Here is a 21,993-nt window from a genome sequence, read left to right as displayed (position 1 = left end):
TATCTCGGTCTGTCTATCTGTCTCATTTTTCCTCATTAGTCATCTCTCTGTCTGCCATTCTCTTTCCCTTCTCTCTAATGCACTGTTTGTTCTCACTGCATCTGCCCTCCTCTATCTCAGCCCATTTCCCCTATCAGACACCCATCTTTTCTTCTGTTGTCTTCCAGCTGACCAGTCCTACTTCTCTGTTTCCCTTTTTTTTTAACTTATTGACTCTCTATATGTCTCTGTGTTCCTACTCTTCTCTGTCACATGGTCTCTCTCTCTCTATCCCTCTTTCTGTCTTGTCGCTATTCATCTATTATTAAAGCCAAGGTCACCAACCAGGCAACACTTTGACTCTACTCTGTATTGCAAGGCATACAAATCACATACACACACATACACACACATCAGTCCTACATACCGTACAGCAATCTTTCCGTCTACCCTGAACCATGCCATGTTCACAGCTATAGATTTCAAGGAGTCCTGCAATATTATTGACATTGTCACATGAATGTTTCAGTGAGTTTCTGTCTGCCTGATGAATAAATCTATTTATCATAAGCGTATACATCTGTCTGCACAGTCCATAAAAATGTGTCAGGATTTAGAGCACAATATCTTGGCATGTGTGTATATATTTGTGTTTGAATGAGGTGTTGCTCAATATCTATGTGCAAGTACTTTCAAAGCGTAATATTTGCCTTAAATTTGCTTTATGACTTTAGTTCAACAACTATAAAACAGCGTGATGCTTTTTTATTTTCTATGAAATGAAAAAGATCTTGAGGTTTTTTTTAATGCATGGATGAATGTGCTGCATTTTCTATATGTATTTATAGAATGTAAAAGATCCACAGTATGGTTAGAGCAATGCATGACCTAACAATGTGAGTATGAAAGTATGAATTATCATTCAAACTGAATGGCCTAATTTATAAAACAAGAGGACACAGTGGTGCCTGTACAGCTGTCAGATAAACGTTTCTGATTAGTCTGTAGTAATATACTATTTACAGAGACATGCAGTATGTACCTGTTAAAGTTCTTCTTCTTCTACTTTTTTTGTAATTAAAGATTGTGCAGATTTTTTTTTTTAGAATTTTTTTTTATTTTTTATTTTTTTATCCCCTGCTCATCTTACATTTGAGATTTTAAGAGCCACTGCAGAGTGGGATTTTTGAGTTCCACCATCGCTTTTCATAATTCAGTGCAGCAGCTGCCAACTGGATTGATGCAGGATTCAACTCTCCACGCAAAGTAAACCTTCTGTTCCATTTAGGAGTAGAAGCTGATTCCTGCCCAACAGAACAGGCACAGGTGCTCTTATGTCCTCACTCCCTTGCCAGGCACTTAAGCCACATTTCATCTATGACTGTCACACATAAAAACACCAGTACATTAGCTGGACTGTAGTGTGTTGTGTCTTTTTAGTGAAGAGTACCATGAGTGCTACCACACAGAACTATTAAAAACACTCTAATTGATGCCATTTTTAAAAAATATGAGTTAGAACAAGTGCTTACATTATCAACAGTTTGCATTGTGTACACTAATGCAGTGTATGAATCTGATGCCAGACATATAGGAACAGGCATATTACTTCCACTTGAGTATTTTCTCAATGCTGCAACCTTAAATTATATACAACATAGAAAAATGAGTGCAAACATTTTTCTCACCTCTCATTCATCTTTAGTGAAATACATGTGAATGGTGATTTTGGTGATGAGTCATTCCCTCGAGCACCAGCCTTTTCAGGCGCATCATTCTAGCATTATCCTCTCCGCCAATGTTATATAACACTGTGCTAGGAGACTACAAAGTGCAGCATGAACGTCAAGTGCCGCCTTCACAGCCAGTTGTAAAGCGGCGCTAGATGGTACACATGGTAATCACATGACAAATGCTTTTTATCAAGTGTGCGCCACATGCTAGATGTTACCAGGTTTATCTCATGGTGTGCTCTTAGCTTACCTGCTATTACTCTGCAGCCAAGGCTCATTCATCAAACACATGATATTACAACCTCTTTCGGGGAGAGCTGAATTTGAATATATCAGCTTCTCTTCTCTTCTCCTCTCCTCTTCTCTTCGCTTCTTCACCATGGTCCCATCACCAAATCATTATGTCAGTTCTTACTTTTGAGATATTTCATCTGCTTTTTTTTATGGTTTTTCATATGTGTTGCATTTTACTGGGGGAAAGATGTCAAGGTGGGTTTTTACAGCATCGTTGACCCCTGGTTTGATGGGTCTGAACTTGAGTGTATATGCGTGTGCTGGGGGGGAGGGGGCATTGTGTGTGTTTTGTTTGTGTTTGTTTCTGTGGTCTTGTTGTGTTTCTATGTGTAATTGCACACTGATTTTGGATGTAACTGGTTAATGGCAGATCGGATTGGATTAGGGATGAAACTCATTTCATTTTGCTGATTCTTAAAATTTCTAAGCCAAATAAATGATTGGTTTAAACAGAGAAGATACAAGAGACGGCAAAAACAACTTGACAAAGGAATACACAGCATTCTATGAAGTCTTTATTTAACCTTACCTTAATAACAACATCCCATATTTTCGAGAAATGTAATCACACAAGTAATCGTGGTGGACCATCAAGGTTAGTGCGAGACTGGCCACCATTAGTGTGAATATTCCCTGCACTGTAGCACTGTAGTAGTGAGCAGGACTCTCTTAATCACACGGTACTAAACAGCATTTCATTCACAGGGACTGAAACACTGTGAAATATGGATTCATGAAATATTCATCCACAACAAAACCAGAAATGTGGTTCAATTTAACAGTCAGTAACCTTGTTATTGAGGTTGAATGTGCATATATATGTGTGTATCTGTGCTTCAAAGCTCAACCTGTGGAGCTTACCTAATTACAGCGCCACAAACAGCGTTGCATTTCCTACTCATGTATTATTGACTTATGTAATATTCATCCCTCTTGTTGACACCACTGCTGCAGATATTGAAATACTGTAATATATAGTTCATTCAGTCAAAATCTATTCTAAGAAATGAATTGTTTCTTTCATTAGGACTTAATAATATATCGCATACGTATCATATCACATTAAATATTGGGTAACTGCTGAAAACAGTGACAGTTTGATTTATTGTCCTGATAGCTGTTTTGCTAGCGGTTCAATTCAGCTGTCCATAGCAATTTCCCTTTTAGTGGACTTTTCTAAATATTAAAATAGATTAATTGGACAGTGACTGACAATGTTGTACTTAATAGAACATGTGAAATGCCATTTGGGCCCCATTGGTCATGAAGTCATTTGAAATGTTCATCAAGAAGGATCTCGAGATGGTTAAGAGCTCATTAGGCTCTTTGTTTTTACTATAAGCAGAAGAGAGGTTTGGAAAATACTACTTTAACCTTTGTTGAGTAGAGTCTTTTTAGAGTTTTTGGTGGTTTTACTGCTAGTTGTTTTGATATAACACAGTGTACCAAAGTCATGGTGTGTTGAAGGATAGAGCATTTATTTAGTTATTCATTCTAACATAATGGTCTCAGATGGGGAGAGGAAGAGACAGTAACATTTCAACGGAACAAAAATGACTAAAATGCCTCTGATACGTGTCTGTCCTGTTCTCTCCCTGTACTTTCTGTACACAGATGATTGCAGGAATCTTTGTGAGGACAGGCACATCCTGAAATTCACTGATTATATTGCAATCAGAAGCCTATTACAAGGTCATGAAACAGAGCCTGGGCCTGTAGATGAGGAGTTTTTACAGCAGACGGGAGTGGTGTATTTCTGCACCATGATGTTTCCAGATCAAAGGAAACAGTCCAATTATTATCTGTGATCCTGAAGTCCAATTTGCAGAGAATTACAGGTGTTTGGGAGTTGCACCATTGAGTATAAAAAACATTTTGTGCACTTTATGTAACAAGAGCTGGCACACACTTGTGTTTTAATGAGAATAGAGTTTGTGTCTCTCTTATACACATCTTCTATCAAATCAATCCTCTAAAGCTCCTCTGTGGCCTGGTTTTGAACCTGAGAGAGGCAGAAAAAAATGTCAGTATTGCAAGTGTAATAAATTAGATCATTTTCATTCAACAGACCATTCTCACTGATGTCTACAGTGTGAACAAGTCAATTTGAGCCACTCCCTTTAGGTCACCGATTCAGACAACCACAAGCTAATTAGACTATTTCTTCTTCACTCTGCAATCTCACTTGAGTGTATGTAATAGACTTTTCTCTTAATTCCTCTTCGTCTGCGGGTAAGGTGTACCTACCCTAGAACATTATTTGATCCTGTATAATGCATCGGAGTACTGGTAAAGGATACACATATTAAAATAAAATAAATACAGGATCATCAGAAACCTGCAGGGCTGCTATTATCTGTGGTATACAGCAGAAAAAGGAAAACTATACATAAAACTTTACATTCCTATTAGCATCGTAATTCTAAATTCAATTTCACAGTGGCCACAAAAAAGAAACAGCCTGTTTTTTTCTTATTATAGCCCAAAAATCGTTTACCTCACTCTGTCAGATCTTTACAGGTTGTGCATTCAGTGTGGGGCTCAACGTGCAATAATAAACATAAGTTGCACACACATACACACACTTTAAGGAGCTTAATCCTCTTTGTGAATCTGTCAGCCTTGTTGTTACAAACACAATAGGATTATTGGAGTGTATAGTGTGTGTGTGTGTGTGTGTGTGTGTGTGTGTGTGTGTGTGTGTGTGTGTGTGTGTGTGTGTGAGAGAGAGAGAGAGAGAAATATGTGAATCCCAATGTGTGATAAGAGTGAAACTGACTCTAGACGTGTGAATGTCTGGCTTTGTTTATGTTGTGTGTGCGTGTGTGTGGTGTGTGCATGTACAGTAGTGTGTCAGTATTGTGAGAGCAGTAGTATAGGAATGTTCCGACACTATGCCTGTTTTCTCTCCAAAGCAATTTGTTCTCCATTCTTCTGCTAGGTGCTTGTGTGTGTGTTCATGTGCAAGCGTGTGTGCTAGGCAGGTTGTGATTGGTTGAGTCTGTGGGTCTCATAAAGACGATGTCATGATGGAAATTAATGCAATACATCACAAACACGCACTCAGACACGCGCGCGCGCACACACACACACATATATATATATATATATATATATATATATATATACAGTGAAACACGCACACAAAGCTCGCACTTTTGCTTCCTGCCACGGGCCACTCCTGTAAATAATACTGAAATAGGAGAAGAGAGCAGTGGAATAAAAGAGGGATAGGCTGGGGAAATGGAGGGTATATTTTCAGAAATACCATACACAAAATTTTTGAAGAGAATTATAGTGACACAGTGGCACCTTTACATTGAATCAAAGATGGAAGTGTCTAAAAGTACTGTGGGTCTCCTCCTGTCTGAACACACAGTCACGCAGTGTAATGTAAAATAATGGGAATGATAATGGATCGTTAAAGAACCATTTCAAACCAGGGTTCAGCTTCACTCGATTTGCAACATGTACTGTAAGCTGTGATTTGTAGCTATTGTTTTTGTGATTCATGCGTTGCACATGAGAGACACATATGATCTGCGATTTACCTGCAATTCATGAGCCGCAGTCATTAGTAAAATATGATATTATCACCATTTACAGTCTGTGTGTAAGTAGTGCTTGCATTTTGTTTGCTTGTTGGCGATATTTGTCAATCTTCAGGAGTGTATACTGTACCTTTGTTCTCATATAGTCTCTTTAACAATATATAATCTTTGTGTTTTTAGTTGTGGTCAAGTTATATTTGTGTCAGAGGCAGCAGGATAGAGGCTGAGCAGATAGATTTAAACTGAATAGACACCACTTAATGAGAGTGACAGTTAGCAGGTCTAAACAAGAAGCAGATCACAAACAGATTTACAGCAGCAGGGAGGGGACAAGATACAAATAGGCAAATATGAGGATCAAGGTTTCCTTGGAAGCAGAATCATACAGAAACCCTGACAATCAGGCAGGGGGCTGTGGTTAAGTGGGCAGGTATAAATACTTGGTGGCTGAACAGAGAAATAAGGGCCAGATTTGCTTGTGGGTGAAGATGTTTGGCTGTGTAGGTGGACAGGTGCAAAATAGCAAGAACTGGAAGGCTGCATCAAAACAAATGGACCTAGAGGAAGTGAGAAATCAGAGGCTGAGATACGTCTTTGGCAATCTTGTTGTGTTCTTTATATATATTTTTTTGTCATTATTTTTGCTTCACCCCATATTTTCAGAAATTACTTTTTGAACAGTGCTGAGATATCTAGAGCTTAAATAACCCTATTAGGTTGAGTTGTGAATCATGTTAACATTGGTCATTGGCCTGGTTTCTTAGGTCCACACTGATGTTAATGTCTATTTTTTTTAACTCTGTCTTTACAGAAATAGACAAAGAGAGCTGTGGTGACCCTGGGACTCCTCTCTATGGAATAAGAGAAGGGGACAGCTTTTCAAATGGAGGTATCTTAAGGTTTGAGTGCCAGTTTGGCTTCGAGCTGATTGGAGAGAAAACGATCTCTTGCCAAGACAACAACCAGTGGTCGGCAAACATCCCCATATGCATATGTAAGTATTTCAGTCTTTCCTGTGTGATTTGCAGGGATTTGGCAGCAGAGGAAATTTGAGAAAAAAAACATGGCATGTGCTCTGCTGTGATGTTGATAACATTCAGTCTGACCTGCCACCATGGTGAGAGTACAGAGTTTATTATGGCCTGGGGTGGATGATGACCGATGATGTTGTGGAGATGAATATTTAACAGAAAATGTCTTTCTCTGCATCTCATTCCCTCCCCAATTTTTGCTTTCCTAAATTTTTACTCCCCTCCCCATCTCTGTCTCTCTATCTGTCTGTCTGTATCTGTCTGTATTTCTGTACCTGTTCTCCTCCCACAGTCCCCTGCATGTCCAACTTCACAGCTCCTTCAGGGACTGTCCTTTCCCCAGATTACCCAGAAGGCTATGGGAACAACATGAACTGTGTCTGGCTCATCCAATCAGATCCAGGCTCCAGAATCCACTTGGCATTTAATGACTTTGACCTTGAAGCACCCTTTGATACCCTAACGGTGAAAGATGGTGAGACAAGTGACGCAACCATCATCGGGACGTTTTCAGGAGCTGAGAGTCCGTCCCATCTAACATCCAATACTAACACACTGAGGCTGGAGTTTCAGGCTGATCACTCCATGTCAGGAAGAGGATTTAACATCACATACAGTAGTATGTCATTTTTCATTTCATTTTATTATAATGTTTTGTGTAAATTCAGGAAAAAAAATACCAGTTTTGTTTGCTGCACTGCAAGGCAAAGCATAATGTGGCAATAGTATAATAACAATATACTACATTTAACCAAAATAGTATAAAACATGCTTTTTTTCCTGCAAGTTAAAGTTTGATACATGGTTACAGCTGGAAAAAGATCATTTAGAGTCTTATTTATTTTCTTTTGAAGCACAATAATGCAGGAGACTCTGAAGTTGTTGTGTTTTGAATCTATAAAGCAATATCTCACATATGACTGTATATGAATTTTATGCATTGCATTTCCGCTAGCCTAGACAGCTAGTGCCTACATTAGATGTGATGTGGTTATATTCTGAAACTCTATATTTATCCACACTTGAACCATTTTGTGGTCCAAACTTCATCTCTCACAATGCAAGCTATTTTTAAGAAAGGTTCCAGAGAAAAGTTTGTTATATTCATAATCTTAATTTTCATCCCAACAGTCACATAGAAAGATCAAGCACATTTTCCCACACATTCATTAGATGTTTGGATATTTCATGTTAGATAGAAGCTCTTTTAATTCACTAAGAGTTAGATCAGACTGGAGGCTTCAACACAAAGAGTTGTTCTGGTAAAGACAAAAGACAACTTTTATTGATTCAAGTGGGGTCATGTGGTTATTACAGGAGCTAAATATAGAGCTGTAGGTTGCAGAACAAAGAGGAAAATAAGACAAGGGAGGCATTAAAGGAACAGTTTTTGGGAACTTTTTGGCATCTTTGTTGTCATCCCTAGAGTCAGATGAGCGGACTGATATTATTTTCATCTCATGAAAATCTAATTTTTATGTCTGTCCAGTACAGACAGAGGTCCACGATGTGTTTAGCCTTTCTTACCACAAAGACTTGAAGTGAGCGGAAACTGTTAACCTAGTTCCGTCAAAAGTGAAACAATACACCTTCCAAAACCTCCCAAATTACTCTTTTTATACATCGCATCTTCTGTCTTTAACCTCTGTCGAAATAGAATCAAAGATATTTGGGCTTTTGGAGCAGTTTGAATCTCAGATGTTCTCTTCTCATTGTAAAGTCGTCAGTTCTGAAAACTTCTGAAACTGATCAAAACCTTGACTCTTAGCTGTATTGATGATCAGCTTGTCAAACAACAGGATCTTCTACAGTAAATAAGATTTTTGGATTTGTTGAAAGGTGTATTTGTTCACTTTTTCTGGAGGCCAACTGTTTGCCCCTCTTTCCAATATCTCAACAAATTTATGCCAACCACATCTCTATACCGAACAAAGATGGAAACTGATACTGATCTTCTTCTCTTCCAACCTGTTTGATGGCAAATGGATAAACTGCATTTCCCAACATTTTGTGCGTTCTGTCCACACCCTTCTTTATCATGTATCTGTGATATCAGCTTATACCGTGCTGGGTATATCCGACTTTTTTTTTGTGTCACTGTGTTTCATTGTTTTTAATCTCTGTATCACACGAACACCAGTTTCAACTAGTGTAATATGGTCATTTTAAAGATGGACTTTATTGCTTTTTAATCTGATGGACCAGATCATATTCCGAAGCAGACGTTTTTACATAACTTCACTGTACATTGTTTAGATTCCATATGCTCAATAGACGGACTAAATCTGGACCAAAAGGCAGTTTAATCCAAACAAATACTACTAACATAGTAGTAGTTGTAGTCTGTGGTTAGAACTAAGCTTTAAAAAAATAGAATGACACATTTAAAACTATCCTTGAAAGGAAAAGAGGTTATGAAAATGTACACGCTTAAGTATGAATAGACTGAAAAATACCAGTGTGTATCATTTTGAATGAAACTGTTTGTCACTGTGAGGAATGCACTTATAACAACAATCACATTGTCCTCAGAGTTTGGACCCACAACACAGAACCAGCTGAAAATGTAATGTAAAGCTGACTAAGGATTTTTAACTATAAATACAGTGAAAATCTAAAGCACAGGAGACCCAATGTACACCTGCCATCTCACCTTTTAAACCAAGTTTAAGGACATGTATTTGAGTACTTCTGACTTAGGTCAAACCAAAACACTGTGCACAAATGCCGTAGTATGAGAAATACAGTAAATATATGAGGAAAGACAGAGCAGAAATATAGAACAGACAGATTAAAGGAGACATTTCTAGATGTTGTACTGATCAGGACTGATAAAACACATCATATTGTAGTAAAATAGCTACATGATTCATTCTCAGAAATTTAATCACAATGATGAGAAAACTATATCTTGTGAGATCCTGTGAAGTACAGGTAATATTTTTTAATAACATTTCTTTTGTATATGTTTTTCTGCTTCAGTAAGCAACTCCAGTATATCCTCTCCAATATCTTCCTCATCATCTTCGTGTCTCCGTGTAACATTTTATCCTAGCATTTGGCCATAATGAATGCCCAGACCCTGGCATTCCTATCAACGCCCGTCGCTTTGGAGACAGCTTCCAGCTTGGCAGCTCCATCTCTGTGGTCTGCGAGGACGGTTTTATCAAAACCCAAGGAACCGAGACCATCTCTTGTCAGCTAGAAAGAGGAAAAGTCATGTGGAGTGGGCCCATCCCTAAGTGTGAAGGTAAATATTGACTAGATTGCTGATTAAACTATTAGCTCGGGAACAATATGTCATCCAAAATGTCATCATTACTATAGCATAAAGACCCAGGAGGTGAAAGTTATTTGCTGTCAGCTTGATAGAGGGAAAAAAATGGTGGTGGCCAGTTAACCTAAATACCCAGGGAGATAACTATTAATACACTGCTGCCACAAATGCAGCAAATAGCTTACAAATCTACTCTGGCTGCAGTAATATTTAACAATATAAAATCCTTTCTGATAAACTTCATGTCTGTAGAGATCTATGGATTTATAACCTTTATAGTATAAGATCATAACATTTATAGAACTACTTTAGATTGAGCTGGATACCATCTTCATTGTGTGTGAATTTGACCTGAATCTGAGATGGAACAAAAGAACTAAGCTTCTAGCTACTTCTAGCTACAATCCAATGCTATATATAATTAATTTGATATATTTTTAAAACTACTACCTGATGGAACTGTAAATAGAACAAAAAAGGTTGTTGATGTTGATGTTAATTGTGCTCCAGGTCATTTAATGTCCCAGATCCTTCGGAGCTAATGTGTGTCTGTAACTACTTGGATGAAAATCCACTTGTATTCGGGAGTTACAGACCAGAACAAATTGACTATAGACACTAAGTTATACTCTAAACAAGATCAAATTTAAAAGACGAGTGCAACAGAATGGCTTCTGGTTAAAATAACAATGTGATAGTTAACGTAATGCTAAAACATTTTATTTGAGGTTGGAAATGTTAATTGTGAATATGCTTGGTTATTATTATGTTGTTGTCACCCATTTCCTTACATTATATGGAATGCATCTACAGTTAATATGCATCTTACTTTAATGCACATGTAGAAGAAAAGATCTAATAGTGTTCTATCGAAATGTATTAACATTATTGTATGTAATGTAACACTACTAGTCCCCGCCACATGTTTTAAGTTCAAAAAGCTTTGCTCACTGTATGTTGTCTGCCCCAGCCAGCAGACAGGCAAAGTTAGCAGCTGGCTGGTGAACATAGTGGAACATTTTAGTAGATCAATAGTCAACTATTTCCCTTAAAGAGTAGTGGAGACCAAACCAGCTAAAAGGAGAGTAAATAGTAGTCTTAAAGGTTCAATGTGTAAGTGTGTACCAACTGTTGCATTTTATTCATCTCAGAACAAGACTTTTAAATCTACATAAGGAACGGGTCTCCTTCCACAGAGGCAGCCATGTTGCGCTGCCATGTTTCTACTGTAGCCCAGAACGGACAAACCAAATGCTGGCTCTGGATAGGGAATTGCATTTTCTTTTAATGGGGAAGGCCAACATACCCTGGAAATTTATTAATACTTTACTTAGATTTAGCAAAAGTTGGGTGATCTTGATGCAAGTCATCTCTTATTTGTGTCTTGTGTCCTCTTCTCCTCTAGCCCCATGTGGAGGCCACTATTCAGCCCCAAGTGGAGTGATTTTGTCTCCTGGGTGGCCTGGTTACTATAAAGATTCCCTCAATTGTGAGTGGGTGATTGAAGCAGAACCTGGACGCTCCATCAAAATCACATTTGACAGGTGGGTAGCATAATTCTTTAATTGTGCATATTATAAAGACATTCTGAGTTTTGAACAGGCTATGCAAATTTATCAGAACCACCATCAGTTAGTATCACAATGATCTCTTAAATGTCATAGGCTGAATAATTTATATTAGGAGTTGTAAATTAATCAGAGAAGTGGGGGATATTTTCATTTATATTATTTGTTCTCAGAGCTGTTAACTGGTGATTGAAGGAAGATTTTAGAGGATCCTTTAAAATCATTGATTACTTTCAGTTTTTGTTTCAACTTTATTTCATTGCACATGCATATGGCTGGACATCTTAAACTTCCCTTACTATCTCCCTGCACCATGTTAACTCGGTAGAGAAAGTGTGATTTTCATGGCTGTGATTATTTTGTGATCAGTAGTTATTTTGCAACTGCATAATGTGATTTTTAAGTTCACCCCTCAAATAACCTTGTTAATCTTTAATTCAAGTTCTGCTGGATCACATTGACACACCTATAAGCATCAAAGTAATGAGCATCAAAAAAAAAGTCACATTTAATTTGTTTTTTCCTCTAAGGTTCCAGACAGAGCTGGGTTACGACTTGCTGGAGATCCATGATGGGCCAAACCTCCTGTCTCCTCTGATTGGCTCCTTTAATGGTACCCAGGTGCCGCAGTTCCTGTTTAGCAGCAGCAACTTCCTTTATCTGCTGTTTACCACAGATAACAGCAGATCAAATGCTGGCTTCAAAATATTATATGAAAGTAAGTCAAAAAATAAATACAACATATTTAAAATTATACACGTAGACATGAATCATAGATACAAAATTTAACATAATACTTTGTCCTCCTTGCACCCTCATTCTACAGAGCAGAATAATGCACATGGATCAATATACTCACTATATAAGGAAACATTGAATCAATAAATTTGAGAATTAATATATATGCAAAGATTGTCTCTAACCACACAGGCATGCACGTCACACTAGCAAACTGTTTAACAAGCTGGCCTTGTCACCTGTGTAAAGCCACAATGTCACTAAACACGACTGCACAGCAAGGTCATTTAAATGAAAACCTACTTGTGATGATGGAGATCACTATTAAGATAGCTAAATCTTTTTTTTTTTCTTTTTTTTTTTTAATATAGGTGTTGCTGTGGACAGTTACTCATGTCTGGACCCAGGCATCCCTGTCAATGGTATTCGGTATGGGCAGGATTTTTCCATTGGGTCCACAGTGTCATTTGGCTGTGATTCAGGCTACAGACTCAGCCATGAGGAGCCATTAGTATGCGAGAAGAACCACTGGTGGAGCCACCCTTTGCCTACATGTGACGGTAAATGTCTTAAACAGCTTCTAATTTGGTTTATATAGTTGATGTGTTAAATTAGAAAAGTTCATTTGAATGTGACACATTGTCCTAAATCATCAGGCCACAATAGAAGGGTGTTTGTCTTTGCATGTGTACTGTATGGCAGTGCATATATGTGTGTTACTGTCCTTTTATGTCTATGTGGTGCTTTTATCCATGTGCCTCCTGTCACCTTCTCTCCTGTGTGAACTATGAACACAGGAAGGTTTGAGGTGAGGTTGACGAGAGCCTGTGTTGGCTGTCACCTCCTCTCTCTTCTCTCTCAAATCAAGGAACGTAGAGGCACAGGAGTAGGTGAGGGGAGGAAGGGGCTATCTCTCACTCTTGCATGCGCTCACTCTCTTTTTCATGGTTGAGCAGGAGAGGAGGTGGGAAAGAAAAATGCGGCACTCCTGCATCAGTTTTGTGGCTTCTTGCTTGGTTAGGCTTGTGTGGCTTAGTTGGCCCATTCGCTTGTTAACCACATTTGAATTGCACAGTTCCTGGGATTGACAGTGGTTTCCTCCAAGGTTTGAGCATATACACATCAAACATGCTGCTTGGAATTTGCAATATGAAGTCCATTAAACTGTGTTTACACAATATGTACCATATAAATACACTGTGAAGTATTTGCTGCTCTAGGTGGGTAAGAAGTAGCCTAGCCTGATGACTGAAAATGAACAGAGCCAAAGGCAGCTGACTCAGCCCTTGAATGTAGCACAAATCAAATGTTGTTCACACAGTGTAATGTAACAGAGATGAAAATGAGCAAACCAATGTGAACGTATTAAGGACTAGATGATCACGAAACCTGTACAAAAAAAACAATTTGAGCTTTTGAACCAAAACATGTAATGTTACATTTACAGTATGACTTAAATAAAAAAGTTTTTTGTCATAGTTGGAGTATTCCTTTATCAATTATAGGTTTTTAGATCACTTTTTCAACAAAGATTGATGTTGGACTGGAATCAGTCACCGCCCTTCAGTTCAGTCACAGGAAATGTTTGGGAGAAAGAATAGAAAGTCCTATTGACAGGGGTGACAGAGGACCGGGGTGAAGAAAAAGCAAGATGAAAGGAGATCTATAGACAGATAGAGAAAGCTAGTGAGAGAGAAAAAGAAGGAAATGGGTAGAGATAGAGATGTAATGCAGTTTTTCAAATTTCTCACATAGCTCAGCATTCAGTGTTAACAGCTTCTTGGCAGAAAAGTATTAATAATTAATACAAGCGTTTGGACATGGCCAAGTGTATCAGACTATCCTGCTTGCATTTGTGTATTTGTTTAGTTTGGAAATGTTCTTACATCACAACCTTGTTTTGAGAGATGCTGATGTTGTAAAACTATATAGGTTGAGTGTGAAAATGCTCTTGTGGTTTGAGCACATATTTAATGTTGTGGCATCGGGCAGTGCTGTAAAAGGATTTCTGCAGATTTTTGGCTGGGTTGCATTCCTCATTTTTGGTGGTTGGTTTTGTCTTCTGGTAAAATGTCCGGCTCAAGGAAACTTCAGCTGAACTTTCAGGTTTGACCTTCTCCCTGCTGCCCTGCGACCGTTACACTTTTGAAGTAATGTTATGGCATTTTATAGTTTTATTGTAAGAGAAAATGACAGGCCAGTCGGCCAACTGTAAGATGAACCAACTGGAGCGTTCAGAAATGAAGCACCTTACAACACGTGTGCATTAGTATGCATAGAATGAGTAACACATTTTTCCAAGTTTCTGTAAGGACCTGGTCTCAACTCTGAACATCTCCATGCGGCACAGGTTTCTGACAGCAATGTGCACAGCTGAACTGTGTGCAGAAGTTTCAGTATCAGCCTGAGGTTGTATTGTAGCTCCTAACAACTATTTGTATTGCTTCACTGCTTTGAATATCACTGCTTTTAATCACTTGAAGTCAAACTGTTGAAAAAAACAAAATATATTTTGAAGTTCCTGCAAACAATACAACTATCTCACAGCATTAATGTTGCGAAAAACTAGCTGAAATAATATTCAAGCATTAGTTTTAATGTAATTTTTTTTTTTACTTTCATTTTTTCTGCCTGAGAACGATTTGGAGCTGTTAGGGCTGTTAGGTTACATCCCAAAGCAACTAGATATTGCAAATAAACTTTAAATCTCCCACAAAATGATACTTAATATCCAGGTGGAGGTTCCTTATATAACAAAAAATCTTTACATATTAGTCAGTAATTCCAGTTACAACAATAATACCACATATCCACTGCATATATTAGTGTTATTTTTGTATTGATCTTAAGTCAATCGTTTTGTGCAGAGCCCGTTATTATTATTATTATTGTATATGCTGGAAAAACAGCAGATTTCAACTTTTTCAAATGATTAACACAAAGTTAAACAAACAAGGTATTTGGAAAGAGGCATTGAAATATCATTAATCAAATTTGGCCATGGTCATTAGCTTATCACAATAAGGAAAATATCAAATTAGTGGAAATGTGAGCATACAGGGGCAAGCAGAATATCAGACTTAAATATTTGAGTAATAGTATTAGAAATACACTTTAGACAGTGTTGCCCATTTCCTAATATGTGGCAGGATCTTTCTACCTTCAGCTCTTAGAAAATCTCTATTTCTCTGTCTCCATCTGTCTCTGTCCTCCCTCTCCCTCTCTTGCAGCATTTCTGTGTGGGCATGCATGTGTGTATGTACTATAGAAGTGGTAGTAAAGGTCCACAGAGAAACATTATCTGCTTTAGCTATCAACAATCTGATAGTAACCTTCTCTCTGCCTCTGTCACCTGTCTCTGCTCTTCTCTCACTCGCTGCCTCTCTCTCTCTCCCGCTCCGTCTCTCTCAATCTATCTAGCTCTATGTGGCGGAGATGTTAGAGGTCCCTGGGGAACCATCCTTAGTCCCGGCTATCCAGACAGCTACCCTTCATCTCTCAACTGTACCTGGACTGTTGAAGTCAGCCATGGGAAAGGCAAGAGACACACAGAGATTCACACTACTTAATAGAGAGAGACAGAGTGAGAGACAGCAGCAAGTAGCACACAGCTGTACACACAGCTACTGCTAAACTATAACCACATACTTGCATTACTTTGAGTTTTTAGTATTTTCTCTAGTTCATAGCATATTTACTGGGGTATAAGTGTGTGCATACATGGAGAGTCTTTTAAACAAAACATAGCACCACTCATGGATTATAATTTAAACAACGCAGTCATGTTTTTAAGCTGATATGATGTTAGACTGTGCTGTGATTGCACTGTAAAACGCATATATGAGCTAGGGATGAAAGATTGTCCTCCTCTACCTGTCTGTCTTTCAACTACGTGTTTGTGTGTGTGTGTCTTTCTCACAGGAGTCCAGTTTCAGTTCAATTCTTTTTATCTGGAGGACCAACACGATTACCTCCTAGTTACCGAGAATGGGAGTTTCCTGCAACCACTGGCTCGCCTGACTGGCAACGAGTTACCTAGCAACATCAATGCTGGTCTCTATGGCAACTTCAAAGCCCAGCTACGATTTATCTCTGACTTTTCCATTTCATACGAAGGCTTCAACATAACTTTCTCAGGTAATTTACTTCAGGATATCTATGATGACTGTCACCTTGAGAACAAACCTCGGGCACGATAAGAACTTAAGAACTGAGATTACAAGTTTGGGTAATGATAAAACACTTGGGGGTGAAATTAAATCCATAATTGAATCTACACAATTGTGGTAAGTTCTACCTATAAAAAGTACCTGGATTTGTTTTTAAAACTGTGCTGATAAGCCGTATACTTCAGTGCGTTGCAGCTGCGTGTAGACATGAGTTGAACAGTTGTTACTTTGGTTGTGGTCAGTGGTGCTAGAGGCATACAACTTTGTGCTCCTGCATCACTACACATCAAGATGTCATCTGAGATTTTGAGCGGTTTCAGTGCTGTGACAGACTGGCAATCTGACTAGGGTGTACCCCCCCCCCCCTTCGCTCAGTGTTGGCTGGGATTGGCTCCAGCTCCTCCACAAACCCATTCTATGAATAAGCAGTATAGATAATAGGTGGATGTTTCAGTGGAGTGCAACCGACAGCTGCTTTGACTGAACATTGTCAAGAACACTACGCATAAAAACTGAAAACTTTATACTGAAATGTTTCACTGGTGGCCTCAAGGACTACCCATAAACCACTGTGAATACTGTAGCTCAATAAAAAAGCTGCACAATGGGAAAGACTACCTAAGATTAATCTGAATGCAATGCACTATTAAATAACACAAAAGCAAGAAAAAAAAAAAAAGAGATGGATGCCTCCCAGCCTCAATGGTGGTGTCCTGAGAATATGTGCAAGTTGTAAGTTCTCTTTCAAAACATAATCATGGTGCTTCCCCACTGCATTTATTAAAAATCATGGTCAAGGTGCATAATTAAGACAAGCCCAAGGCTACATCTGCCCCTCTTAATTTAAGATCCTTTGCCTAACTGCCCTTCAACACTGTCTCGTTGACTCAGGAATAAAGGCACACCTAAATGTGAGTCTACATGGAGGGACATTTTACCACCGTCCAGATGGCACAAGCTAATAATCAAAATGTAACACGTGGGACGTGTCGCCGAAGATATGACTTGCCAATCTTAACATGCTCAACATCCTGTGTTTTACTGCGGCACACTCTGGAATACACATCACATCATCAGTCTGAAAATAAATCTTCTGCTGTACCTGGCAAAGCACAAAATCAGCAAGTTTTGAAAAGGTTTTTTTTTTTTCACAGAGAGTAAGATTATGGCCATGAGGTGTTTGCATCTTTGAGTTAATATTTAATGCTTATAGAGTTGGGTGGATTTTTCTCAACTTTGAGAGTGATGGATATTGATTTGCTGATTTAACACCATTAGTATTAGATTCTCCTTATGCTCTACTTTCATAATTTCTTTCTCTAATGGCACACTCAGCAAATTAAATTGATTAAAGTACACATTTTCAGCTTTGTTTTTATTCACCAAGACAGTTTTAGCAAATATACATTCATTCTGTTTTATGTACTGTGTATGGTAAGGAAGGTATCACAGTGCTGAGCCACTATATGTTGTTTTGGATTTTCATTTGTTATACTTTCCACTTTCCATTGATTTTTCTGCAGAATATACTTTGGAGCCATGTGAGGACCCTGGAGTACCTCTATTTGGCAGGAGAAATGGCTACAGTTTTGGTGTTGGGGACACTCTGACTTTTTCCTGCAACATGGGGTATCGCCTGGAGGGGGCACCAGAGTTAATCTGTCTGGGTGGCGGACGTAGAATGTGGAGCGCTCCTCTACCAAGATGTGTTGGTATGTGGTAATGTTAATACGATCAGTGCTGTTATAAATGCATGCAAACGATGATTAGAATCGCAGTTTTCTTAATTCTACATGTCCTGCAGATTGTACGTGGCTCAGATGTGGCGTTCGCTGTGTAAGAAATCCACCTCCTACGTCTGCCATGCTAATAGTTATTGAAATGCAAATGATAATATTGTCCATATTATGACAAGCAAAAAGAGCAGACAAACATTCTGAATGTTAGACGGTGCTTCTATGAGCAGCCTCACTTCAGAAGTCACAGACACAAAGGGCCAATGTTGTTTACTTTTCCAAGATGGTGAAGTCACTAGGACAAGCAATTGTAAAGAAAGTGACTAAAACAACCAAAAGTTATAAATCATTTACAATTGATTCAGAACTGTGCTGCCTGTGTGCTGACTAGGACAGACAGAGGGAACACATTATACCAGTTTTAAAGTCATTAGATTGGTCCTGTTTGTTTAAGTATTGATTTTAAAATCCTTTTACTTGATTTTAAAGCACTTCATCGTCTGTTACCGGACTACTTGTCTGACATGCCTCCGATCTGTGAACCAGTAAGGCCTCCAGGTCCTCTGGCACAAATCTTTTAGTTGTCTGAAAGTCCAGCACAAAAACTTTTGGTGAGGCAGCTTTTCTTTTTGTTGCATTGGTTACCCAAGGGAGCAGGAAAGAAAATATACATTTTTTTAAACGCAACCTTGCCTTGTTTATGATTATAATATTTATTCTTTTTATTCACTTATGATTTCCATTCATGTTTTAAAATGTCTATTCCCAATTACATATTTTATAGCTCATTGCTTTTTTATTTCTTTAATCTTTTTCATTTTATTTAAATCTTCATTTCATTATTATTTTACATTTATTATATTTAGTGCTGTTTTTCTTGTGTGCATTAGTCTCAAATAGTCTTTTCTGTTCCGATTTCATTCTTATCATCTTGTCAGCAACCTGCAAAACACTTTAAATGACAGAAATGTATAAGAGAGGTGCTATACAAATACAGACAGATGCGCTAATTAATAGGAACATGAGAGAAATAATGAATTTCTCAAAAGATTTTGAAAACATGTAATACCAATTTTTAAATATGAGTTATCAAACATACACGTCCATCCACATAGGAGTCAGTAAAGGTGTTTTCAGACCGCAAGTGGTGTTGCCTGGCAACATCTGTGTTTTTTATTTTGAACAGGCGGCCACGAAGCTCAGTACCAACCTGGCGGTACCCGGCTACCCTACAGCTCTACCAGCCTACAGCACATTGGAGTGTAGCTCAAATTTGGAGAGACCTTTAACAATTGGAGAGGAAGTTACAGCAGATTTTGATAACTAGAACCATAAATGCTGCTTATTGTCTCAGAGATGAAGTTCAGACGTTGAAACTGATGTTTCTCCATTACTTGTCCTCTACTAGTGAAACAGTGCGTGTCGTTCAGATAACACGGTACCTGTAGAATCAGCTCCCGTATCACTTTTTTTTCTCTGTGGTTGCCATCGTCACACAGCGAGCCTAGGTGGTAAGATGAAATAGCTGAACCATCACGAACTCTGGAGGCAGCGGCACACAGCAATTCACAAGAGCAGCAGCTGTCATTCCTTTCCTGGCTGCTGCCGGTGACCAACATGCCACTGTGTTTGCAGAGACAACAGCGGAGGCAGCCGCACTAACTGCTTGCTGTCTGAAAACACCTGAAGCTTTCCTCCTTTGTTAGACTGTTTTGCCTTTATGATCAACAAATGCAAAAAACAGTTTGGTCTAGTTTGTACTCGAAAAAGAGAAAACTGTGAGAAGGGTGTGCCCATACAGGTGTGGAAAGACTGATACTACTAGTTTAAGTAAAAGAGCAGATTCAGTATACTACAGATCTTTTTTTTTGTTCATTTTAGAAACCACCTTTACTTTCAGCTTTACGTGACATTCGCACTGCCTGTATTTATGTCTTTGACTCTATCTCATCAACGTGCAAAGAGGCGGGAGTGGTGTTATGTGCCAATGTTCTACGGTGTAGTGCAGTTTGCTATATTTAGTTCCTGTGTGTTGTGTAGCGTTGCTGCACGATGTGGTGCACATCACAGAGTAGGAGTGAGGTGGAAAGAAAGTGAAAATTAGAGTACCTACATAATGCTGACTTTCTCAAACTTATGATTGTTTGATTGCTTTTTGTTGCTGCGCTTCTTGTGTACACACATTTTGTGTGTTGTTTTTTTATGATTTAAATGAAGGTACGAGCAGTAACTTGCAGTTTTGCGGAAGGACCAGAAGCATGTCTTTACTATACCTTTGGTTTTTTAGAAAATTAAGTATGTCTGTGACTCTCAGCTCTTCTGAAATTTGTGGACGATACGGTTTAATACTTTTGTTAAGGGAATGGAGAGGTGCGGAAGGAAGACAAGATGAGAAGAAAGTAAAAAAAAAGAAAACGTGGAGGAGGAACAGGAAAAGAAGAGAGAAGAAATGAAAAGGAATTTTGATTGAAAGTAGAGGCGGGTAAAAGCCACTATTCATAGAGAGGGTGAGAGAGACAGTGCAAAAACGTGGAAGTTAAAAAGGAAAGAGGATGGAGAGGTAATTTTCTAAATGGAAACTAGCAGTGTGATTTATTGACAATATGACAGCTGTAATACGACTATTACACCAGTGGGGAGAGAGAGAGGGAGAGAGCGAGCGGGAGCGGGAGGAAAAACGAGAGAAAAGGTGATATACCGTATATGCTGTAGATAGAGTGAGCATGTAAAGTGCAGAGAGCAGGTATCTTTAAGTAAATTAGTTTTTGAATCTCGCCACCTGCCCATTCTCCTCGACAGAAGTAGATGGCTGACAGTACAGCTGTTTAATAGGGACATTAAATTACTCTAAAGCACACAAGCACAGAAAATCTTTTCACTCTAAGGACAGCCAGTGTTCTCTAGAATTTTGCATACTGCAGACTAAAACTTTTATACAGTAGGACTGAACAACTTGTTAGAAGCAGTAGGAATCTTAAATAAGCTGCGTGAAACTAGATCCTTTTCAAATAAAAGTTTTAAATGTGGGTCATTCTGTGGAATAACAAAAGTTGAAATTTCCCCAGATGGAGCCATCACATCAAGACTTAAACCATGTTTCCACACTGTATATTGTTGAATTTTTTGTCTTTGACATCAGCGGAGTGTGGTTCTTCAGTTATAAACAATGAAGGGATCCTTCTCTCGCCCAACTACCCAATGAACTATGACAACAACCACGAGTGTATTTACAGTATCCAGGTATTTGTTTCAATTTACATTACATGCTTCAATGTTTATTAAAACAAATGTTGTTCTGGTTTGCACTTGTCTGAGGAAGAGGTAATAGTCACAGTACTTGATGCTGGGACAAACAGAAAATCATTGTGAAAGTTTGTTGAATATATTTATTAATTGCATGTTGGTCAATACTGTAAATCAATCATTTGGATTCCATGTGGACTTCAGGTGCAGGCTGGGAAAGGCATCAACATCTCTGCTAGAACCTTTCATCTCGCCCAGGGGGATATACTCAAGGTAAAAACACATGCACACATACTCGGCTGATTCCTCTTGTCATGCTCCCTGCCTCATACTCATGTTTAAAACTGATCAGTGATGAGTTTGTGTTGAGTTTGAAAGTGTATGTACTGTACATCACAAGTGTACTGTGCTGTTGACACTGCAGATCTATGATGGAAAAGACAACACGGCCCACGTCCTTGGAGCGTTCACAGGGTCATCTATGTTGGGCTTGACCCTGATTTCCACTTCAAATCATCTCTGGTTGGAATTTTACAGCGATGCAGAAAGTACGGGAGAAGGTTTCAAACTTGTCTACTCCAGTAAGTGCACACGACTAACCAGTGTGAACTTTTTGCGTTCCCCTGTTAATACAGTAACATACGTGGTTAAGTTCTACTCCCACCAAAAATCTA

General features: G+C 38.6%; 1 protein-coding gene across 1 annotated transcript in view; it reads left to right on the top strand.

Moving 5' to 3' along the window:
* LOC113126194 (CUB and sushi domain-containing protein 3-like) overlaps nt 1-21,993 on the top strand; it is a 274,111-nt gene that overhangs the window by 192,140 nt on the left and 59,978 nt on the right. Inside the window, exons 13-24 of the mRNA XM_026300093.1 lie at nt 6,369-6,551; nt 6,881-7,207; nt 9,644-9,838; nt 11,271-11,409; nt 11,964-12,151; nt 12,543-12,731; nt 15,592-15,708; nt 16,093-16,308; nt 17,864-18,052; nt 21,216-21,316; nt 21,524-21,592; nt 21,744-21,900. Coding sequence (XP_026155878.1) covers nt 6,369-6,551; nt 6,881-7,207; nt 9,644-9,838; nt 11,271-11,409; nt 11,964-12,151; nt 12,543-12,731; nt 15,592-15,708; nt 16,093-16,308; nt 17,864-18,052; nt 21,216-21,316; nt 21,524-21,592; nt 21,744-21,900 — 2,070 coding nt within the window. The remainder of the gene's footprint in view (nt 1-6,368; nt 6,552-6,880; nt 7,208-9,643; nt 9,839-11,270; nt 11,410-11,963; nt 12,152-12,542; nt 12,732-15,591; nt 15,709-16,092; nt 16,309-17,863; nt 18,053-21,215; nt 21,317-21,523; nt 21,593-21,743; nt 21,901-21,993) is intronic.

The sequence above is a fragment of the Mastacembelus armatus genome, chromosome 11, assembly GCF_900324485.2.
Source record: "Mastacembelus armatus chromosome 11, fMasArm1.2, whole genome shotgun sequence".
Classification (NCBI taxonomy): Eukaryota; Metazoa; Chordata; class Actinopteri; order Synbranchiformes; family Mastacembelidae; genus Mastacembelus; species Mastacembelus armatus.
This window is presented reverse-complemented; position numbering and strand designations above follow the sequence as displayed.